The sequence below is a fragment of the Macaca mulatta genome, chromosome 4 (genome assembly GCF_049350105.2).
Source record: "Macaca mulatta isolate MMU2019108-1 chromosome 4, T2T-MMU8v2.0, whole genome shotgun sequence".
Lineage (NCBI taxonomy): Eukaryota > Metazoa > Chordata > Mammalia > Primates > Cercopithecidae > Macaca > Macaca mulatta.
Window position 1 is genome coordinate 77,390,633 of NC_133409.1, and position 23,782 is coordinate 77,414,414.

General features: G+C 48.1%; 1 protein-coding gene across 1 annotated transcript in view; it reads left to right on the top strand.

Annotated features, from left to right (window-relative positions):
* The first annotated feature begins 695 nt into the window (after positions 1-695).
* TMEM181 (transmembrane protein 181) overlaps positions 696-23,782 on the top strand; it is a 110,124-nt gene continuing 87,037 nt past the window's right edge. Inside the window, exon 1 of the mRNA XM_015137046.3 lies at positions 696-841. Within this exon, the coding sequence (XP_014992532.2) occupies positions 711-841 (131 nt within the window). The 5' untranslated portion in view covers positions 696-710. The remainder of the gene's footprint in view (positions 842-23,782) is intronic.

The window sequence follows — 23,782 nt, forward strand, 5'->3', positions numbered from 1 at the left end:
AACTCTGTAGTTTGCACACTGGTGTTGAGCTTGTAGAGGGTGAGAAACTCCTCTGCCTAGTCTTTTTTTTTTTTTTTTTTTTTTTTGATGGTTTTAGTACATGTGGGAAGAGGCACCTCACTTGGACACGCTTCATTAAAAAATATTTATTATGACTACAACCCCAAGTGGAGTCCGAGAAGCCAGAAGGCGCCCCCGGGAGCTGTCCGCGGTGCTGAACGCGGTAGCCGGCTTCAGCCTTTGACCTCCCCAGCAGGAAAGGGCTCTCAGTCCGGCCCCCAAGGCCCATTTTCCTTCGTGCTCCCACCTCCAGTGTGTTCCCTTCCCAGCGCTGCCACTGGCGAGGGCGGCACTGAGATTTTTGTCCTGAGCGGCAGACGACCTTGTGTTGCACTTCCTCCCCCGCCTTCTGCCTCTCCCGGGGCGGCGGCGGATGGGCGCGGAGGCGGATGGGCGCGGCCCCCTCCCCCACTCAGGCCCCCTCCGCGGGGAGGGGGCCGGACTGGCTCCTCGCGTGCTCGCGGCGGCGCCCTAAGCGCACCGGGTCCGCTTCCTGCGCGCCCCCTCCCCACCTCCCCAGCACCTGCTCCTCCTCCTCGGTCCCGCCCAGCGCGCCGGCAGCCCGATCCCCGGTGCTTGGAGGAGAGAGGGGGCGCAGGCGGCGACACAAAGGGCGGAGCGGCGGGGCCGGGCCCGGGAGGCTGCGCAACATGGACGCCGAGTACCCTGCCTTTGAGCCCCCGCTCTGCAGCGAGCTCAAGCACCTGTGCCGACGGCTGCGGGAGGCGTACCGCGAGCTCAAGGAGGACCTCACGCCCTTCAAGGATGACCGCTACTACAGGTGGGCGCGGCGCCGGCAGCGGCGGGGCGGCCGGAGGTTTCCGGGCCGCAGTCCCCTCCCGGACCCCGGCGGTGCCGGAGGCTTGGCCTGGTCCCGCCCTCGGCCGCCTCCGCCCGCCTGGCGCGGAGCGTAAGGATGGGGACCGGGTCGGGCCGGGGATCTGGGAGGGACTCGGAAGGGGACGGGGAGCAGGGGTGCTGGCAGCGGGGCGCATTTTCCTGGATCCGGGGCAGCCCCGCGTCCCCGGGCGAAGGGCCGATTTCCGTTCAGCTCAAACCCGAGCCTAGGCTCCCGCCAACCCTGTAAAGGAGCTGCGGGTTCTGGCTCCTCCCCGCGCCCCGCGTCGTTCTCCCCGTGCGCCCGCCCCGCCACCCCCGCTCGGGCCTCAAGCAGCCGAGTCTAGGGAGGCGACCGCGCGCGCTCCGGCGTCAGGAGGAGGGTCTTGGCCGCGGCTCCGAGCGCCCCAGCCCCTGGGCTTTGCAGGACGCCTCCGAGGCTGGGGCGCCGCCGAGGGCTGGGGGCGGACGGGTGTGGCGGGGCGCCCTGCGGGGACACCGCGCCTGGGAGCCGCTGTGTGGAACTTGTTTGCGTTCATCTCTGTCTCCCTCTCCTGCGGCCTAGGGGAGAGCGGTGGGGGCTGCAGACCCTGGCGCCGGCACCCCCCCTTACTCTCCGCGCCCTGCAGTTCGGCTCGGGGTGTCGGGACAGGACCTTATCGCGAGTCGGTAGAAGGCTCCCTCACCCCACACTTCAACCTTCCTCGTCTGTTAAATGGGAAGCCTGAACCAGAAGGTCTCGGAAAGCTGAGGTTTAATCATGATTTACTCACTCTGTGCTAAGGATGGCGAGGGTATCGCACTGCTATGGGGAACAGGTGGTCGTCATTTTTGTAAGACCCATCCTGTGCTAATAATCATGGGTACATGCTCAGAAAAAGGTGTGTCACATCCTCACATCCATTCAAAAACCTAATGCCTTCCTACGGCTAATCAGCAACGCAGAGGGACCGGGGTCATGGTTACTGAGTGAAAATGCCTATTTTTAAAAAATGTAAAAAATCGTGTGATGTAGCTTTTGGGCGAGCCTGGAAACCTGTCTAATGCAGCCTCCTGGGAGACCTGAGGGTATGGGAAAAGAACCCACAGTTTCATATCATACTTGGTTTTTTTTTTTTTTGAGATGGAGTCTCACTCTGTCGCGCAGGCTGGAGTGCGGTGGTGCGATCTCAGCTCACTGCAAGCTCCGCTTCCCGGGTTCACGCCATTCTCTTGTCTCAGCCTCCCGAGTAGCTGGGACTACAGGCGCCCGCCACCTCGCCCGGCTAGTTTTTGTATTTTTAGTAGAGACGGGGTTTCACCGTGTTAGCCAGGATGGTCTCGATCTCCTGACCTCGTGATCCGCCCGTCTCGGCCTCCCAAAGTGCTGGGATTACAGGCGTAAGCCACTGCGCCCGGCCTCATACTTGTTAAATAAGATTATTTCCAATCTCCTTTTCTAGTACTCCCCCGCCCCCCACCCCCTACTCTTTTTTTTTTTTTTTTTTCTATTTATTTATTGAGACAGGGTCTTGCCCTGTAGCCCAGGCTGGAGTGCATTGGTGCAATCTTGGCTCACTACATCCTCCACCTCCCTGACTCAAGCAGTCCTTCTACCTCAGCCTCCTGAGTAGCTAGGACTGCAGGCCCGTGCCCCATCCCCTAATTTTTGTATTTTTTGTAGAGATGGAATCTCCCTCTATTGCCCAGGCTGGTCTCAAACTCCTGGGCTCAAGTGATGCTCCCATCTTGGCCTCCCAAAGTATTGAGATTACAGCCATGAGCCACCATGCCTGGCCTTTTTTTTTTTTTTTTTTTTTTTTTTTTCTGTATTTTCTTTTCCTGGGAATATTTCTTTGGCAACAGAGCTAAGTGAAAGTGGAATGATCGCTATGCGAATAGCAGAGAAGAGAACACACCCCAGTGGTTAATCTCCATCTTTATTCATTGACCAATTTATTCATCTGGTAGTTACTGAGCATCTTTTATGTTCCTGCAGTTGGTCTAGGCGTTGTGAATACAGCAGTGAGCAAGACAGGGTGTCTGCTGTCCTAGGGCTTACAGATAATAAACCAAGTGACATGAGAGAGTGACAGGGTGCTGCCACACAAGGTAGTCAGGTGAGGCTCATCTTGAAGGTGACATTTGCCTGAGAACTGAAAAATGAGGAGCTAACCAGACAAGGAGGCAGGGAGGAAAGTCCCAGAAGAGGAAGGAGGATTGCAAAGTCCCTGAGGCCATAAAAACATGAAATGTTCAAGGCACAGACGGAAGACCAGTGAGCCTGGAGCACTGTAGTCAGAGAGAGAGGCAGGGCCAGACCCTGAAGAGGCTTGAAGGTCAGACTAAGGAATGTGGATTTCACTGGGATTGCAGTGTGAAGCCACTAGAGGATTTTACACTGGACAAGTGACATCAGCAATTTGGCTGCCTGTACTACAGCAAGCATTTGAGTCTTTGCTCCAGGAGCCACTTCCTTAGTTGAGTTGGAGCTTGAAGACAGATTGACAGCGGTTGGAAGTGATCAGTGATGGATTCTGCCCCCCCACCGTGAGCCCAAGTTGACTGCAGAGTACTTTACAGTATTTTGTATAGACAGGGCAGTTAGGCTGAATCACAAAGTCTGTTTTTAGTGAGAAGATGTTTTAGATCACTGAACTATCTTCAGTAGCTCCATTGAATTTTTTATATCAATGGATCGTTGCTGTACAAAACTAGGTGAAATACTGTTGGGTTTCTAAGTTGGGAAGCTGCTAGTTACAGCTCCTGCATCTGCCTAGCTGGAAGGTGAAATTGCTACTACGATTTTGGTTCCTTCTCTTCTCACTGTCTTCATTTCCTTATTGGTGATTTATGGGTAAAACACACCAGCTCTTTTCCCTGGAGGACCAGGGACTCACCTCACGTGGTTGGCAGTTTTCTCATAACAGGGCGAAGCAAAGAACACAGCTGCTAAAGCTCCGTTTACAAAACATGATTGGCCCCTCTGTTCACCAGCATGGCTGTTTGCATATTTGCTACATAATTTGGCATCAGTGAAGAGCTGCAGCTATGTGATCAAAGGACTCATGGCCATTTTCACAAAACGAGAGATGACAGTTGTACTGCCTGTCAGGAGAGGGAAGGTGGTAAAACAGCAGGCCAGGGATCTGAAATCCTGGTTCTAGCCCCAGTTCTACCCTTTGCTAACTCCCCTACCTTGGGGGGAATTAATTGCATTTCATTGGACAATCCATTTCCACATCAGGATAAAGAAACTCTCTTCACAAGGATTTTCATAAGACTCAAACACTTTATGAAGAGAGCACTAAAGATGTTTTCAGATACACATAACAGAAAAACCACAGTGAACCAGTCTAAACAATAAGGAAATGGATTGGGTTGCTGATCCAGCAGCCTAATGATGTAATCAAGTTCTTTCGTTTTAACTTGATAGCAATTGGCTGCTAATAATCACTTGGGCTGTTGCTTCTCATTCACATTCATGGGGGAAACTGGCTGGCTTTCTATGGCTGTCTGTAAAAGAAAATAACTTGAAGTCTACGGAAAACTCCTTGACTGTCCTCTACACCCCACCAAAGTGGTAACAAGGACATGGAATGTTCACGCACTGCAGATGGGAGGGTAAATTGCTGTAATCATTATGGAAAACCACTTGGCAAGCAGCTACTAAAGTTGAACACACATTTCCTTAGGCCCAGCATTTTCTGTCGGTTATATGCCCGGCAGAAATGTATTCATGGGCCGTGAGAAGACATGTACTAAAAAGTGTTCATAACAGCACAAGTTGTAATACTCCTAAACTGGAAAGTAGCCAGATGCTAAAAAACAGTAGAATGGACAAAGGCAGCCTGGCACAGTGGCTCGTGCCTGTAATCCCAGCACTTTGGGAGGCCAAGGCGGGCAGATCACTTGAGCCCAGGAGTTCGAGACCAGCCTGAGCAACGTAGTGAAAGCTCATCTCTACTAAAAATACAAAACTTAGCCAGGTGTGGTGGTGCATGCCTGTCATCCCAGTTGCTTGGGAGGCTGAGGCATGAGAATCGCTTGAACCCCAGGGGAATTGATAAGATCAGGATTCTCAGTGCTGGCTGCAGAATCATCTCAAGGAGCTATTTCTTTTTTTTTTTTTTTTTTTTTTGCGGTGGATGGGGGGAGAGAGTCTCATCCCTCTCACCAAGGCTGGAGTGCAGTGGTGTGATCATGGCTCACTGCAGCCTTGACCTCCTCAACTCCTCCCCTGCAGCCTCCCAAGTAGCTGGTACTACGGGCATGCGCCACCACACCCAACTAATTTTTTTGTTCATTTGAATTTTTTCGTAGAGATGAGGTCTCACTATGTTGCCCAGGCTGGTTTTGAACTCCTGAGCTCAAGGATGTGAGGGAGCTTTTAAAAACACAGATGCCCAGGCCCCACCCTTGAGGATTCGGATGTAATTGCCTTGGGGTGGATCTCTGCCAGGATGGAGAGCCATGAGGGGTGAGTGAAATCTCTTAGAGCAGGCTGGGCGCGGTGGCTCACGCCTGTAATCCCAGCACTTTGGAAGGCTGACGGGGGGCGGATCACTTGAGATCAGGAGTTTGAGACCAGTCTGGCCAACATGGTGAAACCCCGTCTCTACTAAAAATACAAAAATTAGCCAGGTTTGATGGCAGGCGCCTGTAATCCCAGTTACTCAGGAGGCTGAGGCAGGAGAATCGCTTGAACCAGGGAGGTGGAGGTTGCAGTGAGCCGAGATTGCGCCACTGCACTCCAGCCTGGGCGACAAGAGCGAGACTCCCATCTCACAAAAAAACAAAAAAGCCAAAAGAATTATCTTAGAGCAGCAGGAGACACGCTGAGGCACCCATTTCCTCCTCTGATGGATTTTCCAATGGGCGGCAGTACTGGGAGCCCTGTGCCACGTGTCCCTCTCCCCACACAAAGCTCAGTGACCACTGTCAGCTCACCTTGGCTCCTGCTCCGTTTCCACGCCTCCAGGCTGGCCCACGTTCCTTTCTGCTTTGACACCTTTGATCGGGTTACATTCAGGTTGAAAGGTCTGGGAGCCGTGTTTTCTGTTTAAGGCCAATGTCATTTCCTGACACATCTGTACTGATTTTGATGTAAGCATATCAGAGGGCCTCATTTTTTCTCCTTGTTTTCAAGTTACTGGATACACCTCAATGTAACTATTGACTGACAACTCTCTCTGTCTTTCATTTCCTTTTTTTGGTGGGAGGAGACAGTGAGTGTCCCTGATGAGACTGGGATTTTATCTTTTTTTTTTTGAAATGGCGTCTTGCTCTGTCACCTAGGCCGGAGTGCAGTGGCCTGATCTCAGCTCACTGTAACCTACGCCTCCCGGGTTCAAGCAATTCTCCTGGCTCAGCCTCCCAAGTAGCTTGAGATTACATGCATGCGCCACTATGCCTGGCTAATTTTTGTTTTTTTTTTTTAGTAGAGACAGGGTTTCACCGTGATGCCCAGGCTGGTCTTGAACTCCTGACCTCAAGTAATCCACCCGCCTTGACTTCTCAAATTGCAGGGATTACAATCATGAGCCACTGCACCCAGTCTAGATATTCTTTTAATCACACAGCCAGAGGCTAACATTCTGAATTTCACATACAGTATTGGCCATATTTATGTCTATAATGGACATCTCTTGAATTGTATTTTGTCAGATACTCTTACTCTCTTATTGAGTCCTTACTATGTACTGAGTTCTGGACCAAGTGTTTACATGCATCGTCTTATATAATCTTCCCAGCAACCCTCAGAGGAAAATGAAGTCTAGCCAGACCAAGTAATTTGTCCGAGGTTGCATTTTAGAACCGGAATTCAACCCAAGTCTGTATCGTATGCATTCATCAGGTCTCTTTGTGGTGGTTACCCAGGCTTAATTACTTCTTTGTGAACCTTGGGGTGAGCGCGGCTGTTGTCCACACAGCAGAGTATGGGGTTTTTGTTGTTGTTGTTTGTTTGTTTTTGAGACAGAGTGTTGCTCTGTTGCTCACGCTAGAGTGCAGTGACGTGATCTCAGCTCGCTACAACCTACGCCTCCTGGGTTCAAGCAATTCTTGTGCCTCAGCCTCCTGAGTAGCTGGGACTACATGCGTGGACCACCATGCCTGGATCATTTTTGTGTTTTTAGTAGAGAAGGGGTTTCACCATGTTGGCCAGGCTGGTCTCGAACTGCTGACCTCGGGATCCGCCTGCCTCGGCCTCCAGAGTGTTTTTTTTTTTGTTTTGCTTTTTTTGTTTGTTTGTTTTGTTTTGTTTTGTTTTGTTTTTTGAGACGGGGTCTCGCTCTGTCGCCCAGGCTGGAGTGCAGTGGCTGGATCTCGGCTCACTGCAAGCTCCACCTCCCGGGTTCACGCCATTCTCCTGCCTCAGCCTCCGGAGTAGCTGGGACTACAGGCGCCCGCCACCTCGCCCCGCTAGTTTTTTGTATTTTTTAGTAGAGACGGGGTTTCACCGTGTTAGCCAGGATGGTCTCGATCTCCTGACCTCGTGATCTGCCCGTCTCGGCCTCCCAAAGTGCTGGGATTACAGGCTTGAGCCACCGCGCCCGGCCTGTTTTTTTTTTTTTTTTGAGACGGAGTCTCCCTCTGTCACTCAGGCTGGAGTGCAGTGGCGTGATCTCAGCTTACTGCAGCCTCCACCTCCCGTGTTCAAATGATTCTCTTGCTTCAGCCTCCTGAGTAGCTGGGACTACAGGTGCATTGTACCACACCCGGCTAATTTTTGGTATTTTTAGTAGAGATGAGATTTCACCGTGTTAGCCGGGATAGTCTCGATCTCCTGACCTCGTGGTCCACTTCCCTCAGCCTGCCAAAGTGCTGGGATTACAGGCGTGAGCCACCGTGCCTGGCCTCAGAATATGTTTATTTAAGCCACATCTCACTCTGAATTGAGAGGGAAAAAATAAGGATACTAATTTCCTGGATAGCAGAGCAGGTATAAGCATCCCATCTGTTCTTCCTGGTCATCATCTGGCTGCAGCGATGACTCAGCTCTGGCAACTGAAAGACCATCCTTTGCCAGGGAAGAAAAGGCCTCAAGGCTGGTGGGACACCTGAAGCTTGAAGTGGGCCTCGTTCCCCAGATATGGAAGCTGGGGCTCTGGGGCCGCCTTCTAGGGCTGCGGTAAGAAAACACCACAGCCTGCGGGCTCAAGCAACAGGGATGTGTCGTCCCCCAGTTCTGAGGCCCGGAGTCCGAAATCCAGGTGTTGGCAGGATTGGCTCCTCCTGAAGGACGTTCTGTCCCAGGCCTTTTCTCTGCCTTCTGGTAGCTTCAGGCTTGGCTTGTAGATGTCTGTCATCTCCCTGTGTCTTTACATTGTCTTCCTTCTATGTGTGTTTGTGTCAGAATCTCCCCTTTTTATAAGGACATCAGTCACACTGGATTTAGGGCCCGCCCTGATGACCTTATTTTAGCTTGCTGGTCTGCCAAGGCCTTAGCAAATCAGGCCACGTTCACAGGCACAGCGTGTTAGGACTTCAGCATCTTTCTGGGGACAGAAGCCACACCATTAACGGGTTTCCTTGAAAGGAACAGCTCATGTGTTGATACAGGGCTGTGGATTTTGGCTTCTCTCTGCCGGTATTTTGTAAACATAGCAGCTGAGTGTTTGATCAACAAGAGTCAGGAGGACTGGGCGGGTCCTGGCTTGGATCAGCCACTGTGCTTATTGAAAATAGGGTCTGCCATCTTATAGGATGATCTCGGATCCCTCCTGTCTAAAACGGAGACAGCAAACTCATGGTACAGCTGTGTCTGGATCAGGGTGGCTCCATCTTCCCAGCAGAGGTGTCTGAAATCTTCACTGTGTCACTTGAGTTGCCTGAGGTTTCTCAGGTGCAAATTGGGGAGGGTGTGTGTGTGTTGGGGTGAGGGAGAGTATGCAATGAAGGCAGAGGAAACAGGCTCCGGCCTAGCTCAGGAGGTGTTGGTCAGAGATACGGTGTCAGTGCATCCTGGCTTGAAAGTCTAGTGTTCCAGGAAAGCCCTCGGTCCCGGAACAGTTAGGATGGTTGGCCACCCTAAAGGTGGATCAGGACACAAGGAGCCACTCCAGGTTAAGCCAGGCTGGGTGAGGCAGGGTTGGAGACTCAGACAGATGAGCCGTCTGCTGGGGTAGTGTGCGTACGCTGGGGGATCACGGTCAGGGAGCGGGCAGAAGGCCGCTGAAACCCAGCTGAACAGTGCAGAAAGGGGACGGGACGCTGATTTCCCCAATTTCTTCAGCCTCAATGGCATTCCCTTCCATGAACCTCGGGGCAAACCCCTGAGCTCTTGCGCTCTGGGGTCTTGGTTTTCCCACCTTCCTTCCAGCTGGCCGGTTATCTTGCTCTCCTTGGCTCAGTCCTTATTGCCCCCTCCCCACTCAATGGACAGCTCACTGTAAGGCCTGCCCATGGCCTCAGGGCTGTGCTTCTCAAAGGAGAACTCCCTCCTGCTCTTTTTATAACAGCAACTATGTTGTAGTCCCTCTTTTCCTATCCTGAAATGAAATTCCTTGAAATCGTCATACATGCTTCCATAACTTAAAAACATTAAATTTCCCTAAATGTCATCTAAACAAGCAATTAAAGAAATAGCGCGCATTTCAACGTGAAAATGCCCGGGCAAGACTACCCTCAAAGGAAAACGCCCCAGGAGTGACGGTTTAGGAAGCTGGCACCTTAGAGCCACACAGGGAGAGGCTGCTGCCCACCGCTCAGGGGCCAGGCAGCTCTCCAGGCCCCATTCCCCTGCGGCTTGCTCGGCCGTGGGCTGCAGGGCACTGCTATGCCTACTCCGAACATTTCTGCACCAGCGTTCCCGCTACATCCCCCTTTCTTCCTTACCCCATGTTTACTGGAGTTGTGAGGTTTAGGCCATACTTAGGAAATCAGCACAAGGTCCCATTGTTCTGCGTGTTCAAGCCCATAGCAGAGGATTTATTTGTGATCCTGGGACCCACAGCTGCACAGACTCATCATGTGTCTGGGACTGGCCTCCCCTGGCCTTGTCCTGACTTGGAACGTCGTGGCAAATGACGGGCCTCGCTGGAGCAGCCCTTGTTTTGCTATGTAGGAAGCAGTTTGAGTGAAGGGCTGATCGCCTGCCTCTGGGGGCAGAGCTCTGAAGGCGTGAGGCAGGCACGTCATGAGCAATGCCGCCCGCTTTTCCAGCTGCTGTGGGATGCAGGGGCACATGGCGGGTGGGCGTTGTCCTGCCTTTTCTGTCTCCTGGGGAGTGAAGGAAACGAACAGAACTTGGAAACGTGATGTAAGGGGGCACGGCTGCACTCTTTCCATTCTTTTTTAAGTTTTTTTGGTGGTTGTTGCCTTGTTTTTTTTAGAGATGGGGTCTCGCTGCGTTGCCCAGGTTGGAGTGCAGTGGCTCCTCACAGTGCAGTCATGGTGCACTACAGCCTTGAACTTCTGGGCTCAAGTGATTCTGATTCTTCCACCTCAGCCTACTGAATAGCAGGGGCTCTGGCTTCCCATTCTTTTAAATACACCCACATGCCTAGGAAGGTGCCCTCTGTGCTGTGTTTGTTAATGGCGGAGTACAGCCAGCAAAGTAATCTTGGTTGTTTACTGTTGACGTTCAGCCTTCAAGTCTTGTCAGGACTTAAAGACGGAGTTTTGTTCCTAAGTGAAGATAATGACCAGCTTCCCTGGCTTATCTATCTGGCATGACCGGGGCAGTGTTTCTGATTTGTAAACCCATGCTCTTCGGGGAACAGAGCCCCCAGTTTAGGATTCAGGCCGACAGAGATTACTTCCTACTCCATCTGGAAAGGGCAAGCATGCTCCTGCCTGGTGGTGACAAGCTGGGGGCTCCAGAACCCTCGTTCTTCCGGTGGAGACTGTTCTCAACTTCTGCAAGCGGAAATGCAAAACCAAATACCCTTCCCTCAGGTTGCAGTACGAATGAGAACATTTAGAACTTTGCTGTAGTTCTCATCATTGGCAGCTATGTCAGGGACAGCGAGAGGCATTGACAGTCACGTTATAAAGATATGGCACTACGACATTTAAGACTGTTGGTTGCAAGTATTAGTCTCAGCCAAAAAGGGTAAACTCATTACGAGAATACAGGGATGGTTCACAGACCAAAGGGCAAAAATGCAACGGAACCCCAGGGGGGAGCCGGCGCCAAAACGGAACCCCAGCGGGGAGCCGGAGCTGAAACAGAACCCCAGGAAGGCACTGATGTGGCCTGGATTCCATGGGTTCTTCCTCTAGATCTCTCTTGCCACGCCTTAAACCGTGGGTTATCAAATTTGCTGTACATTTGGAATCCTTTAGGGAGCTTTAAAAATACTGATGCTGGCCAGGTGCAGTGGCTCACACCTGTAATCCCAGCACTTTGGGAGGCCAAGGCGGGTGGATCACAAGGTCAGGAATTCGAGACCAGCCTGGCCAATATGGTAAAACCCCATCTCTACTAAAAATACAAAACTTAGCCAGGTGTGGTGGTGGGCTTCTGTAGTCCCAGCTACTCGGGAGGTTGAGGCAGGAGAATCATTTGAACCCGGGAGGTGGAGGTTGCAGTGAGCTGAGATGGTGCCACTGTACTCCAGACTGGGTGACAGAGTGAGACCCCATCTCAAAAACAAAAACAAACAAACAAATAAACAAAAAGTACTGATGCCAGCTGGGCGCGGTGGCTCACGTTTGTAATCTCAGCACTTTGGGAGGCTGAGGTGGGCAGATTGCTTGAGCCCAGGAATTCCATACCAGCCTGGACAACATGGTGACGCCTCATCTCTACAAAAAATACAAAAAATAACTGGCCGTGGTGGCATGTGCCTGTAGTCCCAGCTACTTAGGAAGCCGACGTGGGAGGATTGTCTGAGCCTGGGAATTCGAGGCTGCAGTGAACCATGACTGTGCCACTGCACTTCAGCCTGGGCAACAGAGTGAGACCCTGTCTCTAAATAAATAAATAAATACAAATACCGACGCCTGAGCCCTGCTTCAGATCTGACTCAGTTGGTTTGGGGTTCAGCCTGAACACTGTGATTTTTAAAGCTCCCCAAGTGATTCTAACTTGCGTAGATACTGAGACCCATTGTCTTAAACTAATTTGCTTCTCTGTCCTTTTGTCTCATCTGTCCTGGGGCCCCCAATCTCTGATCAATACAAACACTCTCATCTCATGCTTTCGCCACCCATTCAGCAGGAGGAAAGTGCTACCAGGCAGGCGCTCCTGGAAGTCACCATTGACACGGGGTCTCCCCCCTCAGCTGGGGCCTCAACGAAGCTCTGAAATCCTGCTAGCTTTTCCCAGGCTGCTCATTTCTCCAGACTTTGTAACGATGATTCCAAACCTTTTCCACCTCTTTGCACTGGATCTAGTTGACAGGCCCCCCAGGCCCCCTTGGTCCTGCCCATATCCACCTCCCCTCTTCCACCCTGCCCCCGGCCACTGGCCCCTGGCCTTGTCTCCCTACCTGACCTCCTGGTGCAGGCCCCAGAGGTTGCGGTGAGTTGATACCGTGCCATTGCACTCTGGCCTGGGCAACAAGAGTGAAACTGTCTCAAAAAAAAAAAAAAAGGCCTGACAAATAGGTTGGTGAAGGCCATGAAGAGAAGCAGTTCACAGCCTCTGCCCCTTCAGCCCCACAGACCAAAGAGCTGCTTAACTTGGGGCTCGTTCGCACCATGCTGACTGAACTGGCAGCCACGGGCCCGGCTGGACGTGTAGGTCAGACTTTGGCCGAGGGTGACAGTGACTAGACAGAGCTAACAGATTGTTTCCAAACACAGTAGTTTGGAAATAAACCAGCTGTGTTTGTCCTGAAGCTCTGGCCCGCGTGCACCCTCTGAAACGTACTCTCCGACCTCCTGTCTGACTCCGTCCTCTCTCCTTCCTTCCCTGGGATTGTACCACTCCCAATAAAATGGACATGGAAACTGTTGCTCTAGGTTCTGTGTTTGAGGGAACCCAGCTGCTAAGACATTCTTTAAATATTGAGATAATCTTGCCCAGTAACTCATAGAAAAACATGGGCCAGAAGGAGGGTGGCCAACAATCCTGGTTTGCCTGGGACCGAGGGCGTCTTTGGGACGAGGACTGACAGTGCTCATACTTGGAAAGTCTCAGGCAAACCAGAATCAGCCGGTTGCTCTGGCCAGGTGGCAGGAACGCGCTCAGCTTTCACGTCTAATCCTGGCTTACTGGCCCTCCAACTCCCTTCCCTTGCTTCCGTGGGAAGGTGTCCTCATTCTCTAAACAATGAGGAAATGGGTGTCTTATTGTGAGGCAGCCAGCAAGCCCAGGGCAGTCATTTGTTCAACACACAGGGGCTGGGGGTCTTTCTCTACCAGGCTGGGTGCCAGGTCCTGGAAAGAGGAGGACTTATTTAAAGACTTGCACGGTGAGATCGTAGGAGACGATGATGGAGAGGCGCTGCTCAAACATTGAAAATAAATTAAAATACATGTTTCATTTTGATAGCTTGGGAGTGATACTTAAAAACCACCCAAGGCAGAGAAGGTGAAGGGTGTTGGGAGGCTGGAGCCTTTTTCCTGGTCAGCACCCGGGCTGTTCCAGAGAGGCAGGGAGGGGCCTGCTCTACTCACCAGGCTTTGTTATTGTAAATTCCAGAAATCAGCAGGGGCCACAGAAAATAGGGCATTTGCTTTAATGGTGGCAAAGGGGACAAAATGAGGGAATATGTGTACACTTCTTTTTTTCTCTTTTTGAGATAGTCTCTCTCTCCCAGGCTGGAGTGTAGTGGCGTGATCATGGCTCACTGCAACCTCTGCCTCCTGGGTTCAAGCAATTCTTCTGCCTCAGCCTCCGGAGTAGCTGGGACTACAGGTGTGCCACCATGCCTGGCTAATTTTTGTACTTTTAGTAGAGATGGGGTTTCACCATATTGGCCAGGCTGGTCTCGAACTCCTGACCTCGTGATCCACCTGCCTTGGCCTCCCAAAGTGCTGGGATTACAGGCATAAGCCACCGCGTCCGGCCTACGCTTCTTAACATACAGTAGTAGACTTTCAAGTGATGATGAATGTTCTGTGCATAATCATCTCACCTTTAGAGACGAAGAAAGGAGAGAATGCAAACATGGTTGTTTACAGACTTTAAGACTATGGTGGTGTCAGCCTAAAAACAAACAGAGAGCGGCTTTCGAAAATAATATTTATTTGGGAGCAAAGCATTGCAGTGGGAATATGCATTCCACAGTAAGCTCTGTGCGTAGTCAGGGCGGTACAGGAAGACAAAGGTTTTTAAAGGAAAAATGAAGAGGATTACATAATTGCTTTGAGATAATTATTTTTGGCTACAAGGATCAATAACAAGGGTGATGCCAATTTGAGGTTGGACAGGCAGTGGCTGGGCAGGTGTTGTTGCAGGAGTATTTTTTGTGTGTAAGGTGGTAACGGCCTTTATGCAACATTGTAGTTTTTGTAGAGTCTTTTGTGATAGTTTTTGTTATGAGGCATTTATGCATAAGACTCCTTTTCATGGCCTTCCCCAACCTATTTGTCAGGACTTTTTTTTTTTTTTTTTTTTTTTTAAATACAAGTGACTCCATTTTGATTCTGATAATTTTCCCATTCCCTCTTTTGATCAAGATCTTTCTCCAAAAGCGTCGCTGAACAATCATCCTGTAGTTAGGTTTTGATGTGCCTCTGTGCTTGGATGGACCTGACTTGGGTTGCTGGTCTGTCCTATGTTGGAGGGCGTGAATGGTGGCCAGGAGTCAGTGTCAAAACCCTTTCAGCCACATTTGAGCAACAAGGGAGCTTTGAAGGGAGTGGCTGTGAGGCTAAGAGATGGGGTTTCACCATGTTGGTCAGGCTGGTCTTGAACTCCTGACCTCAGGTGATCTGCTTACCTCGGCTTCCCAAAGTGCTGGGATCATAGGCGTGAGCCACCAAGACCTGCTGAGACTTGTTTCTTAAAATGTATCTAGTTTTGGCCAGGCGCGGTGGCTCACGCCTGTAATCCCAGCACTTTGGGAGGCTGAGGTGGGCAGATCACAAGGTCAAGAGATGGAGACCATCCTGGCGAACATGGTGAAACCCCGTCTCTACTAAAAATACAAAAATTAGCCAGGCGTGGGTGGCGTGTGCCTGTAGTCTCAGCTACTTGGGAGGATGAGGCAGGAGAATTGCTTGAACCTGGGAGGCAGAAATTGCAGTGAGCCAAGATTGCGCCACCGCATTCCAGCCTGGTGACAGAGCAAGACTCCGTCTCAAAAAAGAGAAAAAAAATGTATCTAGTTTCGTGTTATAGGTCTTAGGAACAGAGTAGTCCCTGATTTTAGTAATTTCATGGAACAAAGTTGGATTGGAGAAACATAGAAGAATTCAGGACCTAGCCTAGTCTACAGGCAAATAACAAGAACTTGAAGCTAATGCACAGAGCTACCATTTTAGTTTTTATAGTGTATTATAGTTTTTTTAAAAGAAGTATTTTAGGCTGGGCGCGGTGGCTCACGCTTGTAATCCCAGCACTTTGGGAGGCCAAGGCGGGTGGATCACGAGGTCAGGAGATAGAGACCATCCTGGCTAATACAGTGAAACCCCGTCTCTACTAAAACTACAAAAATTAGCCGGGCGAGGTGGCGGCGCCTGTAGTCCCAGCTACTCCGGAGGCTGAGGCAGGAGAATGGCATGAACCCGGGAGGCGGAGCTTGCAGTGAGCCGAGATCGCGCCACTGCACTCCAGCCTGGGCGACAGAGCAAGACTCCGTCTGAAAAAAAAAAAAGTATTTTAAAATAAGTGTCACTCTTTCGCTTCACATTGATCTCATCGTAGTCTCAGATTTAAAAACCTCTTGAGGTTTGGACAAAACATTAGATTTTACCTAGTCTGAAGGTTTCTGAGCCTACCAAGAAGGGACACTTTTAATTTATTTACTATAAGGCTGGGAACCCTTGAAGCCAAGCTTTCTATGCACATTTAAAATACAACATTTCAACCAAAGCCTTGATAATGTAGCCCATGTCTCTAATTGTATCCTGCTATACAGAGAGGGCAGATTTTTACTGGACGTATGCAACTATATATATTGTCATAATAATACTCAGAAATGGTTTTCAAACTTTGGAGGAGTCAAGCAGAAAAAGCAAGTTGCTTTCATCTCTGTTCACAGAAGTATACTTTATCAAATTATTATAAACTACAGATAGCTTAAGAAAGAAAATTGCCTTAAATCTGGTAAACAAAACATTTAAGTAGAGAACTGGCTGGGTGCGGTGGATCACGCCTGTAATCCCAGCAGTTTGGGAGGCCAAGGTGGGCAGATCACGAGGTCAGGAGATAGAGACCATCCTGGCTAACATGGTAAAATTCCATCTCTACTAAAAATACAAAAAAATTGGCCGGGAGTGGTGGCGGGTGCCTGTAGTTCCAGCTAGTGAGGAGACTGAGGCAGGAGAATCGCTTGAACCCAGGAGGTGGAGCTTACAGTGAGCCGGGATCTTGCCACTGCACTCCAGCCTGGGCGACGGAGCGAGACAACGTCTCAGAAAAAAAAAAAAAAAAAAAATAGAACCAATAGTGTTTTCAATAAAAATCATACAAACATTATCTTTTTTTTTTTTTTTTTTTTTTTTTGAGGCGGAGTCTTCACTCTGTCGCCCAGGCTGGAGTGCAGTGGCACCATCTCGGCTCACTGCAAGCTCCGCCTCCCAGGTTCGCGCCATTCTCCTGCCTCAGCCTCCCGAGTAGCTGGGACTACAGGCGCACGCCACCGCGCCCGGCTAATTTTTTGTATTTTAGTAGAGACGGGGTTTCACCATGTTAGCCAGGATGGTCTCGATCTCCTGACCTCGTGATCCGCCCGCCTCGGCCTCCCAAAGTGCAGGGATTACAGGCGTGAGCCACCGCGCCCGGCCACATTATCTTTATCAATTACTTATTTTATTTATTTATTTATTTTAGACAGAGTCTCTCTCTGTTGCCAGGCTGGAGTGCAGCGGTGCAATCTCGGCTCACTGCAACTTCTGACTCCCTGGTTCAAGCGATTCTCCTGCCTCAGTCTCCCGAGTAGCTGGGATTACAGGCATGCGCCACCACGTCCAGCTAATTTTTTTGTGTTTTTAGTAGAGACGGGATTTCATCATGTCGGACAGGAGGGTCTTGATCTCCTGACCTCATGATCCACCGACCTCGGCCTCCCAAAGTGCTGGGATTACAGGTGTGAACCACTGTGCCGGCTCAATTATTTAATTTTAAGTAATTTTTTGTTCTGCTTGATCTGAATTAGCAGTTTCGTAAACCCATCAGTTTGTTTATTAGAGTTCTGGGAATTTTATTGAATCCACTGGTTCTACAGTTACTAGAAATGTGTTCAAGAGTACTTGTTAGGGTGTTTTCCATGAAAAGCCATTTTGGAGTATAGCTAATTGTAAATGTTTTTGGAGACGAATCAACACAAGAACTATGGATGACAAACACAGAATAGCCAGGGTTAAGAACCTGACAAACATTTATTATAATCGGGAACTGCCAAGGACATGTAGTTATTTCTATTACACACAATTTTTTTTTTTTTTTGAGACGGAGTCTTGCTCTGTAGCCCAGGCTGGAGTGCAGTGGCGAGATCTCTGCTCACTGCAAGCTCCGCCTCCCAGGTTCACGCCATTCTCCTGCCTCAGCCTCCCGAGTAGCTGGGACTACAGGCGCCTGCCACCATGCCTGGCTAATTTTTTGTATTTTTAGTAGAGACGGGGTTTCACCGTGCTAGCCGGGATGGTCTCTATCTCCTGACCTCGTGATCCGCCCGCCTCGGCCTCCCAAAGTGCTGGGATTACAGGCTTGAGCCACCACGTCCGGCCCCACACACATCCGGCCCCACACACGTTTTAAGATAGCAACCAGAATCATGACTGACAGCATCACATCAAGACCATTAGACTTTTACAAATTTTACATAATCTTTAAGATACATCAAAGCTATATCTCTACAAATATAGCTTTAAAGTAGACTTAACATAAGTAAAATATGATTGATAATGTATTATCTAATTTTTGAAACATTTGTATTGATAACATATCCATAAATGTAATTGGAAGAAGAGCTACTATCACTGATCATTTGACAATGTTTTCCATGGAGCAAGTAAGCCTAATCATTTCCTATCACTATGAGATGAGAGATACATTTTTTATGCTCTCCAGGGGCCTAACTGGTAAATTCCCAAGTTAATTTTAGGTCAAAAGATTTAATTTAGAGTTTTGATCCTGGGGAGGCCTGGCAAAGATGTCAAAAAGTTTACAATACTTGCAAGACAGGATCACAGCTCATTGTGAAATAAGAGTTATTTAAGCAGAGTGGTAATTGAAAGATTTTAAAAGCAATACAGAAAGGCACGTGAAATTAAAAAACCTGGCCGGGCGCGGTGGCTCAAGCCTGTAATCCCAGCACTTTGGGAGGCCGAGACGGGCGGATCACGAGGTCAAGAGATCGAGACCATCCTGGCTAACACGGTGAAACCCCGTCTCTACTAAAAAATACAAAAAATTAGCCGGGCGCGGTGGCGGGCGCCTGTAGTCCCAGCTACTCGGGAGGCTGAGGCCGGAGAATGGCGTGAACCCGGGAGGCGGAGCTTGCAGTGAGCTGAGATCCAGCCACTGCACTCCAGCCTGGGCGACAGAGCGAGACTCCGTCTCAAAAAAAAAAAAAAAAAAAAAAAAAAGGAAATTAAAAAACCTTAACCCTTTTAAAGCTCAGTTTTCCTGAGTAATCAAAAATCTAATAGAGATAACACAGGAAGTTATCCTAATAAAATATAAATCCTGTGGTTTTTTTAGGCCAGTTACCAAAAGGTGAAGGAAAACCTCCTGCAGTTTATTGCTTTTCCTTATGGGAAGCCCATTTGGCTATCTCAGAAATTGAACCTGATGAAAGGTACTTAAATTTAATCAGAAGCAGGAAGAGTGTGTTCAAGATGTTGAGTGTACACTATATTATAGAGGAATATACACAAGAAAACTAGTACTTTGAGCGGGGAATACATGGATCTTAGAGAAAGTGAGAGCATGTGAAATATCCTTGTTACATAGAACAATTCAGACACATCAAGAAAAGGCAAGAGTACAGAATTAAGTTGTACTGGAGGAAAAGATTGCTTCTTCGGGTCTTCAAGATAAACATTTTAGCAGTGGGCCATAATAGCAGAGTTAGAACTGAAGGCAAAAGTTACAGGAGCTGATGAAAAGGTTGAACGAGAGAGTTACCGTCTCAGACCTCATCCGGGAAGAAAGAGCTGAAGGCAGTGATGTGTGACCTGCCAATTATGTGCTATGAAATGCAACCAAAGTTGAGCTTCTGAGAGATGAACCTGAGAAGCTTTAAGACGAAAACCCGGCCGGGCGCGGTGGCTCAAGCCTGTAATCCCAGCACTTTGGGAGGCCGAGACGGGCGGATCACGAGGTCAGGAGATCGAGACCAGCCTGGCTAACACAATGAAACCCCGTCTCCACTAAAAATACAAAAAAATTAGCCGGGCGTGGTGGCGGCGCCTGTAGTCCCAGCTACTCGGGAGGCTGAGGCAGGAGAATGGCGGGAACCCGGGAGGCGGAGCTTGCAGTGAGCCGAGATCGCGCCACTGCACTCCAGCCTGGGCAACAGAGCGAGACTCTGCCTCAAAAAAAAAAAAAAAAAAAAAGACGAAAACCCTAGGCCGAGCGCAGTGGCTCATGCCTGTAATCCCAGCACTTTAGGAGGCCGAGGTGGGCGGATCACCTGAGGTGAGGAGTTTGAGACCAGCCTCAACATGGAGAAACCCCGTCTCTACTAAAAATACGAAATTAGCCGGGCATGGTGCTGTTTGCCTGTAATTCCAGCTACTCGGGAGGCTGAGGCAGGAGAATTGCTTTAACCTGGGAGGTGGAGGTTGCGGTGAGCCAAGATTGTGCCATTGCATTCCAGCCTGGGCAACAAGAGTGAAACTCTGTCTCAAAAAAAAAAAAAAAAAAAAAAAAAGAAAACTCTACCTCAAGAAGTGAAATTACCATTCTGAAGGAAAAAAAAATTCTGTCTTGAAACTAGAGAAATTAAGTGGCTTTCAGGAAAAAATGTGGCAGAAATAGAAACCGTCAGCCAGGCACAGGGGCTCATGCCTGTCATCCCAGCACTTTTGGAGGCTGATGCAGGAGAATCACTTGAGTCTAGTTTGAGACCAGCCTGGGAAACATGGTGAGACCCTAGTCCTACAAAATAATTTTAAAATTAGCCAGGTGTGGTGGTGTGTGCCTGTGGTTCCAGTTACATGGGCGGCTGAGGCAGGAGGAGCGTTTGAGCCTGAGAGGTCGAAGCTGCCTGTGAGTCGTGATTGTGCCATTGCACTCCAGCCTGGTGACAGAGAGAGTCCCTGTCTCCAAAAAAAATAAAAAATAAAACATTTGGGGCCGGGCGCGGTGGCTCAAGCCTGTAATCCCAGCACTTTGGGAGGCCGAGACAGGCGGATCACGAGGTCAGGAGATCGAGACCATCCTGGCTAACACGGTGAAACCCTGTCTCTACTAAAAAATACAAAAAGACTAGCCAGGCGAGGTGGTGGGCGCCTGTACGGGAGGCTGAGGCAGGAGAATGGCGTAAACCCGCGAGGCGGAGCTTGCAGTGAGCCGAGATCCGGCCACTGCACTCCCGCCTGGGCAACAGAGCGAGACTCCGTCTCAAAAAAAAAAATAAAATAAAATAAAAAAATAAAAAAATAAAAAATTTGGAAATGAACCAGGCATTTAATGAATACCTATTGTTTAATACACCATAAAACTTGAAGTTTTTAAATTACATAAAAAGGTTATTTATAAACATGTATACCATTTATATTTACAAAATTTATTTATTTTTAACAATTATATACCTAGATTACTTACTAAAACTGAGATACTAGACAAAGCCAGTCATCACTTAGTTTGTTAACCATTTTTATAGCCTGTGCATATCAGGTGTTCACCTAAGAACCTTAAATATATGGTTATTTTGTCAGTAACTCAGAAGATACAGCTATTTTTATTAAACCAACAATATTAAATTAGTCTTATAAAATAATTGTACAAAAAGTTTTATTTTAAGCTGGGTTTATAGTTTTATAATCTTTGTGTTAAAAACCCTAATGCATGAAAACATCTAATGAAGACCAATATAAAACTGTCTGCCACAAAACCCATGCAACAATATATTAATATATTGACAATTGTGAAGACATTTTTATTTTTATCAACAATTTAGAAACTAGTTTGTTTATTAAAGATATACTTAAGTCACATGAACTAAAACACATTGGGGTTAATTAATACAGAGAGCAAGTCGGCACTTAATGTCATTAGTAGGTTCTTGGAAACTGTGACTGGGTGAAACAACGTCCATCAGGTCCTTAAATAATGTCACTTTGTTCAATGCTATTTCATTATTTTTATTTTTATTTTTATTTTTTTTTGAGATGGAGTTTTGCTCTGTTGCCCAGGCTGGAGTGCAATGACACGATCTCAGCTCACCAGAACGTGCCTCAGCCTCCTGAGTAGCTGGGATTACAGGTGCTCACCACCACCCGACTAATTTTTGTATTTTTGTATTTTTTTTTTTTTTGAGACGGAGTCTTGCTCTGTCGCCCAGGCTGGAGTGCAGTGGCGCCATCTCGGCTCACTGCAAGCTCTGCCTCCCGGGTTCAGGCCATTCTCCTGCCTCAGCCTCCCCAGTAGCTGGGACTACAGGTGCCCACCCCCACACCCGGCTAATTTTGTTTTTGTATTTTTAGTAGAGACGGGGTTTCACCATGTTAGCCAGGATGGTCTTGATCTCCTGACCTCGTGATCCGCCCGTCTCGGCCTCCCAAAGTGCTGGGATTACAGGCGTGAGCCACCACGCCCGGCCTAATTTTTGTATTTTTAGTAGATATGAGGTTTCACCATGTCGGTCAGTCTGGTCTCGAACTCCTGACCTCAGGCAATCCGCTCGCCTTGGCCTCCCAAAGTGCGACGATTACAGGCGTGAGCCACCGTGCCCAGCCACTTTTGTATTTTTAGTAGAGACGGGATTTCACCATGTTGGCCAGGCTGGTCTCAAACTCCTGACCTCAGGTGATCCACCCCCCTCAGCCTCCCAAAGTGCTAGGATTACAGCCGTGAGCCACTGCACCTGGCCAATGCTATTTCATTATAACATTGATGAGGAAAAAAATTGGTTTCATTATACATTGTTTTGCTCAGTCACAGTTTCCAACAACCTATTCACAGCATTGAGGACTTACTATATTTTATATGAATGCTCATTTATCTAAGACAATCTGAACAGAATTTAAGGGTCCATGCTAGATCTTACCATGAAGACATAACATAAAACTTAATACACGTACATATGTGTAAATGCCCTGAAACATATCCACACACAGAAATATCTTAGAGCTTTCATTTTAGAATTTTAGTCATGAGACAGTAAAATATATAAACTCATGGGTTTATAAAAGACAGCTGGATCCAGGCACCTATTCACATGCCTGAACTTTATTTGCCCTGATAGGTAATCTAATGAAGATGGTGGACCAAGATTTTGGACAAAGCAGTTTGGTTTTAAAAAATCTTTTACGCGGACTTTTTCTTTTTTCAGTTTTAAATGAGTTTAGGGTTACATTTTCAGTGTTTACCTTTTAGCTAGGACTGGTTGAATTGTATAAGGAAGCAAACTCTTCAAATAGCCTTGAACTGGTAACAAATGTATCTTTTGTTTGCCCATCTGGTTTGCTTGGTTAATGTGAACAGGGAAGCATTTTAGCAGGGTTTCCTGTGTTTGCTTGGCTTTTTCTTTTTGGCCCCTGTGCGGCAGAAAAAGCAATTTTTATGCCAGAGACACTTTATATTATTGCTCTGAGCTCAAGATTTTGACTTGTTTGATCTGTGAGCCTTTTATAAACATTTATCTAATTTTTTCCTTAGACTATCAATCCTTCAACTAACTTCCAATATCCTAAACAATTATTAGGCAAAACTAAATTTACCTTAAGAGAGATGATCCTTAGGTCTAGGTTGTGGGTTTTGGTTTAAAAAATCTTGGCTGGAATGCCGTAAGCAGTGAGTTTTATCTCAACTCCAGTAGAAAAGTCAGCAGATTTAAAGTAAGCAGAAAAAAATGATAGAGAATTTAGAAGAGTTTACATGCTAACTCTGTAGTTGCAGAGGTGTTTTTAGAGAATTCAGATAAAGATCATTTGAGTTCTGAATGTTTCTTGATGTAATTTGTCTATTAGTTTAAAAATGTGTGTGAAAAGAAGCCACAATATACAGCTAGCCGGAGTCCCAGAAGACCTGACTTGACAGAATCCCATTGACTTGACTTGAGAATCCCATTCTGGTTTTTTATTAATCTCTCAGGAGCAAAAGAAATCCTGTAAATTCTGTCAGCGAATGTCAGGAGTTTGGACAGTGTTTAGATAGTGACTTTTAACTAGCCATCATATGCCTACCATTTAGAATGTTTGTTTTTCTCTTGGAAGATTTTGAGAAACAAGCAAGGGAAAAAAGACAAATCATTTACAGACACATAACTAAACCAAAATCAGTGTAGTCACAAGCTTTAACTCAGCATGCAGATCAAACAAAATATTAGATTAGACATTTAGAAAGAAGCAAAAGTAAATTAACCAGAAAACACACGGCTCAGAAACAGAATGTCAATTCTGCAGAAACCAGAGTACTCAAACCAGCATGTCTTTCTACCAAAAAGGACTTCAGAAAAGACAAAAAAGTATTTTATCATCCTAGTAGGGATGTAAGGCAGCCTTTATTAAGGCGACCTTATAACCAAAACAAATCCAGAATAATATCAAAAAGCTGGGAGTGTGGACCTGAGAGAAGACTTGCCATGGCCAAAAAGGCAAGCTGTGCCAGCAGAGAGTTCAGAGGGCTTGAGTACCGCACGCTTCTAAGAATCATCAGGCCGGGCGCGGTGGCTCA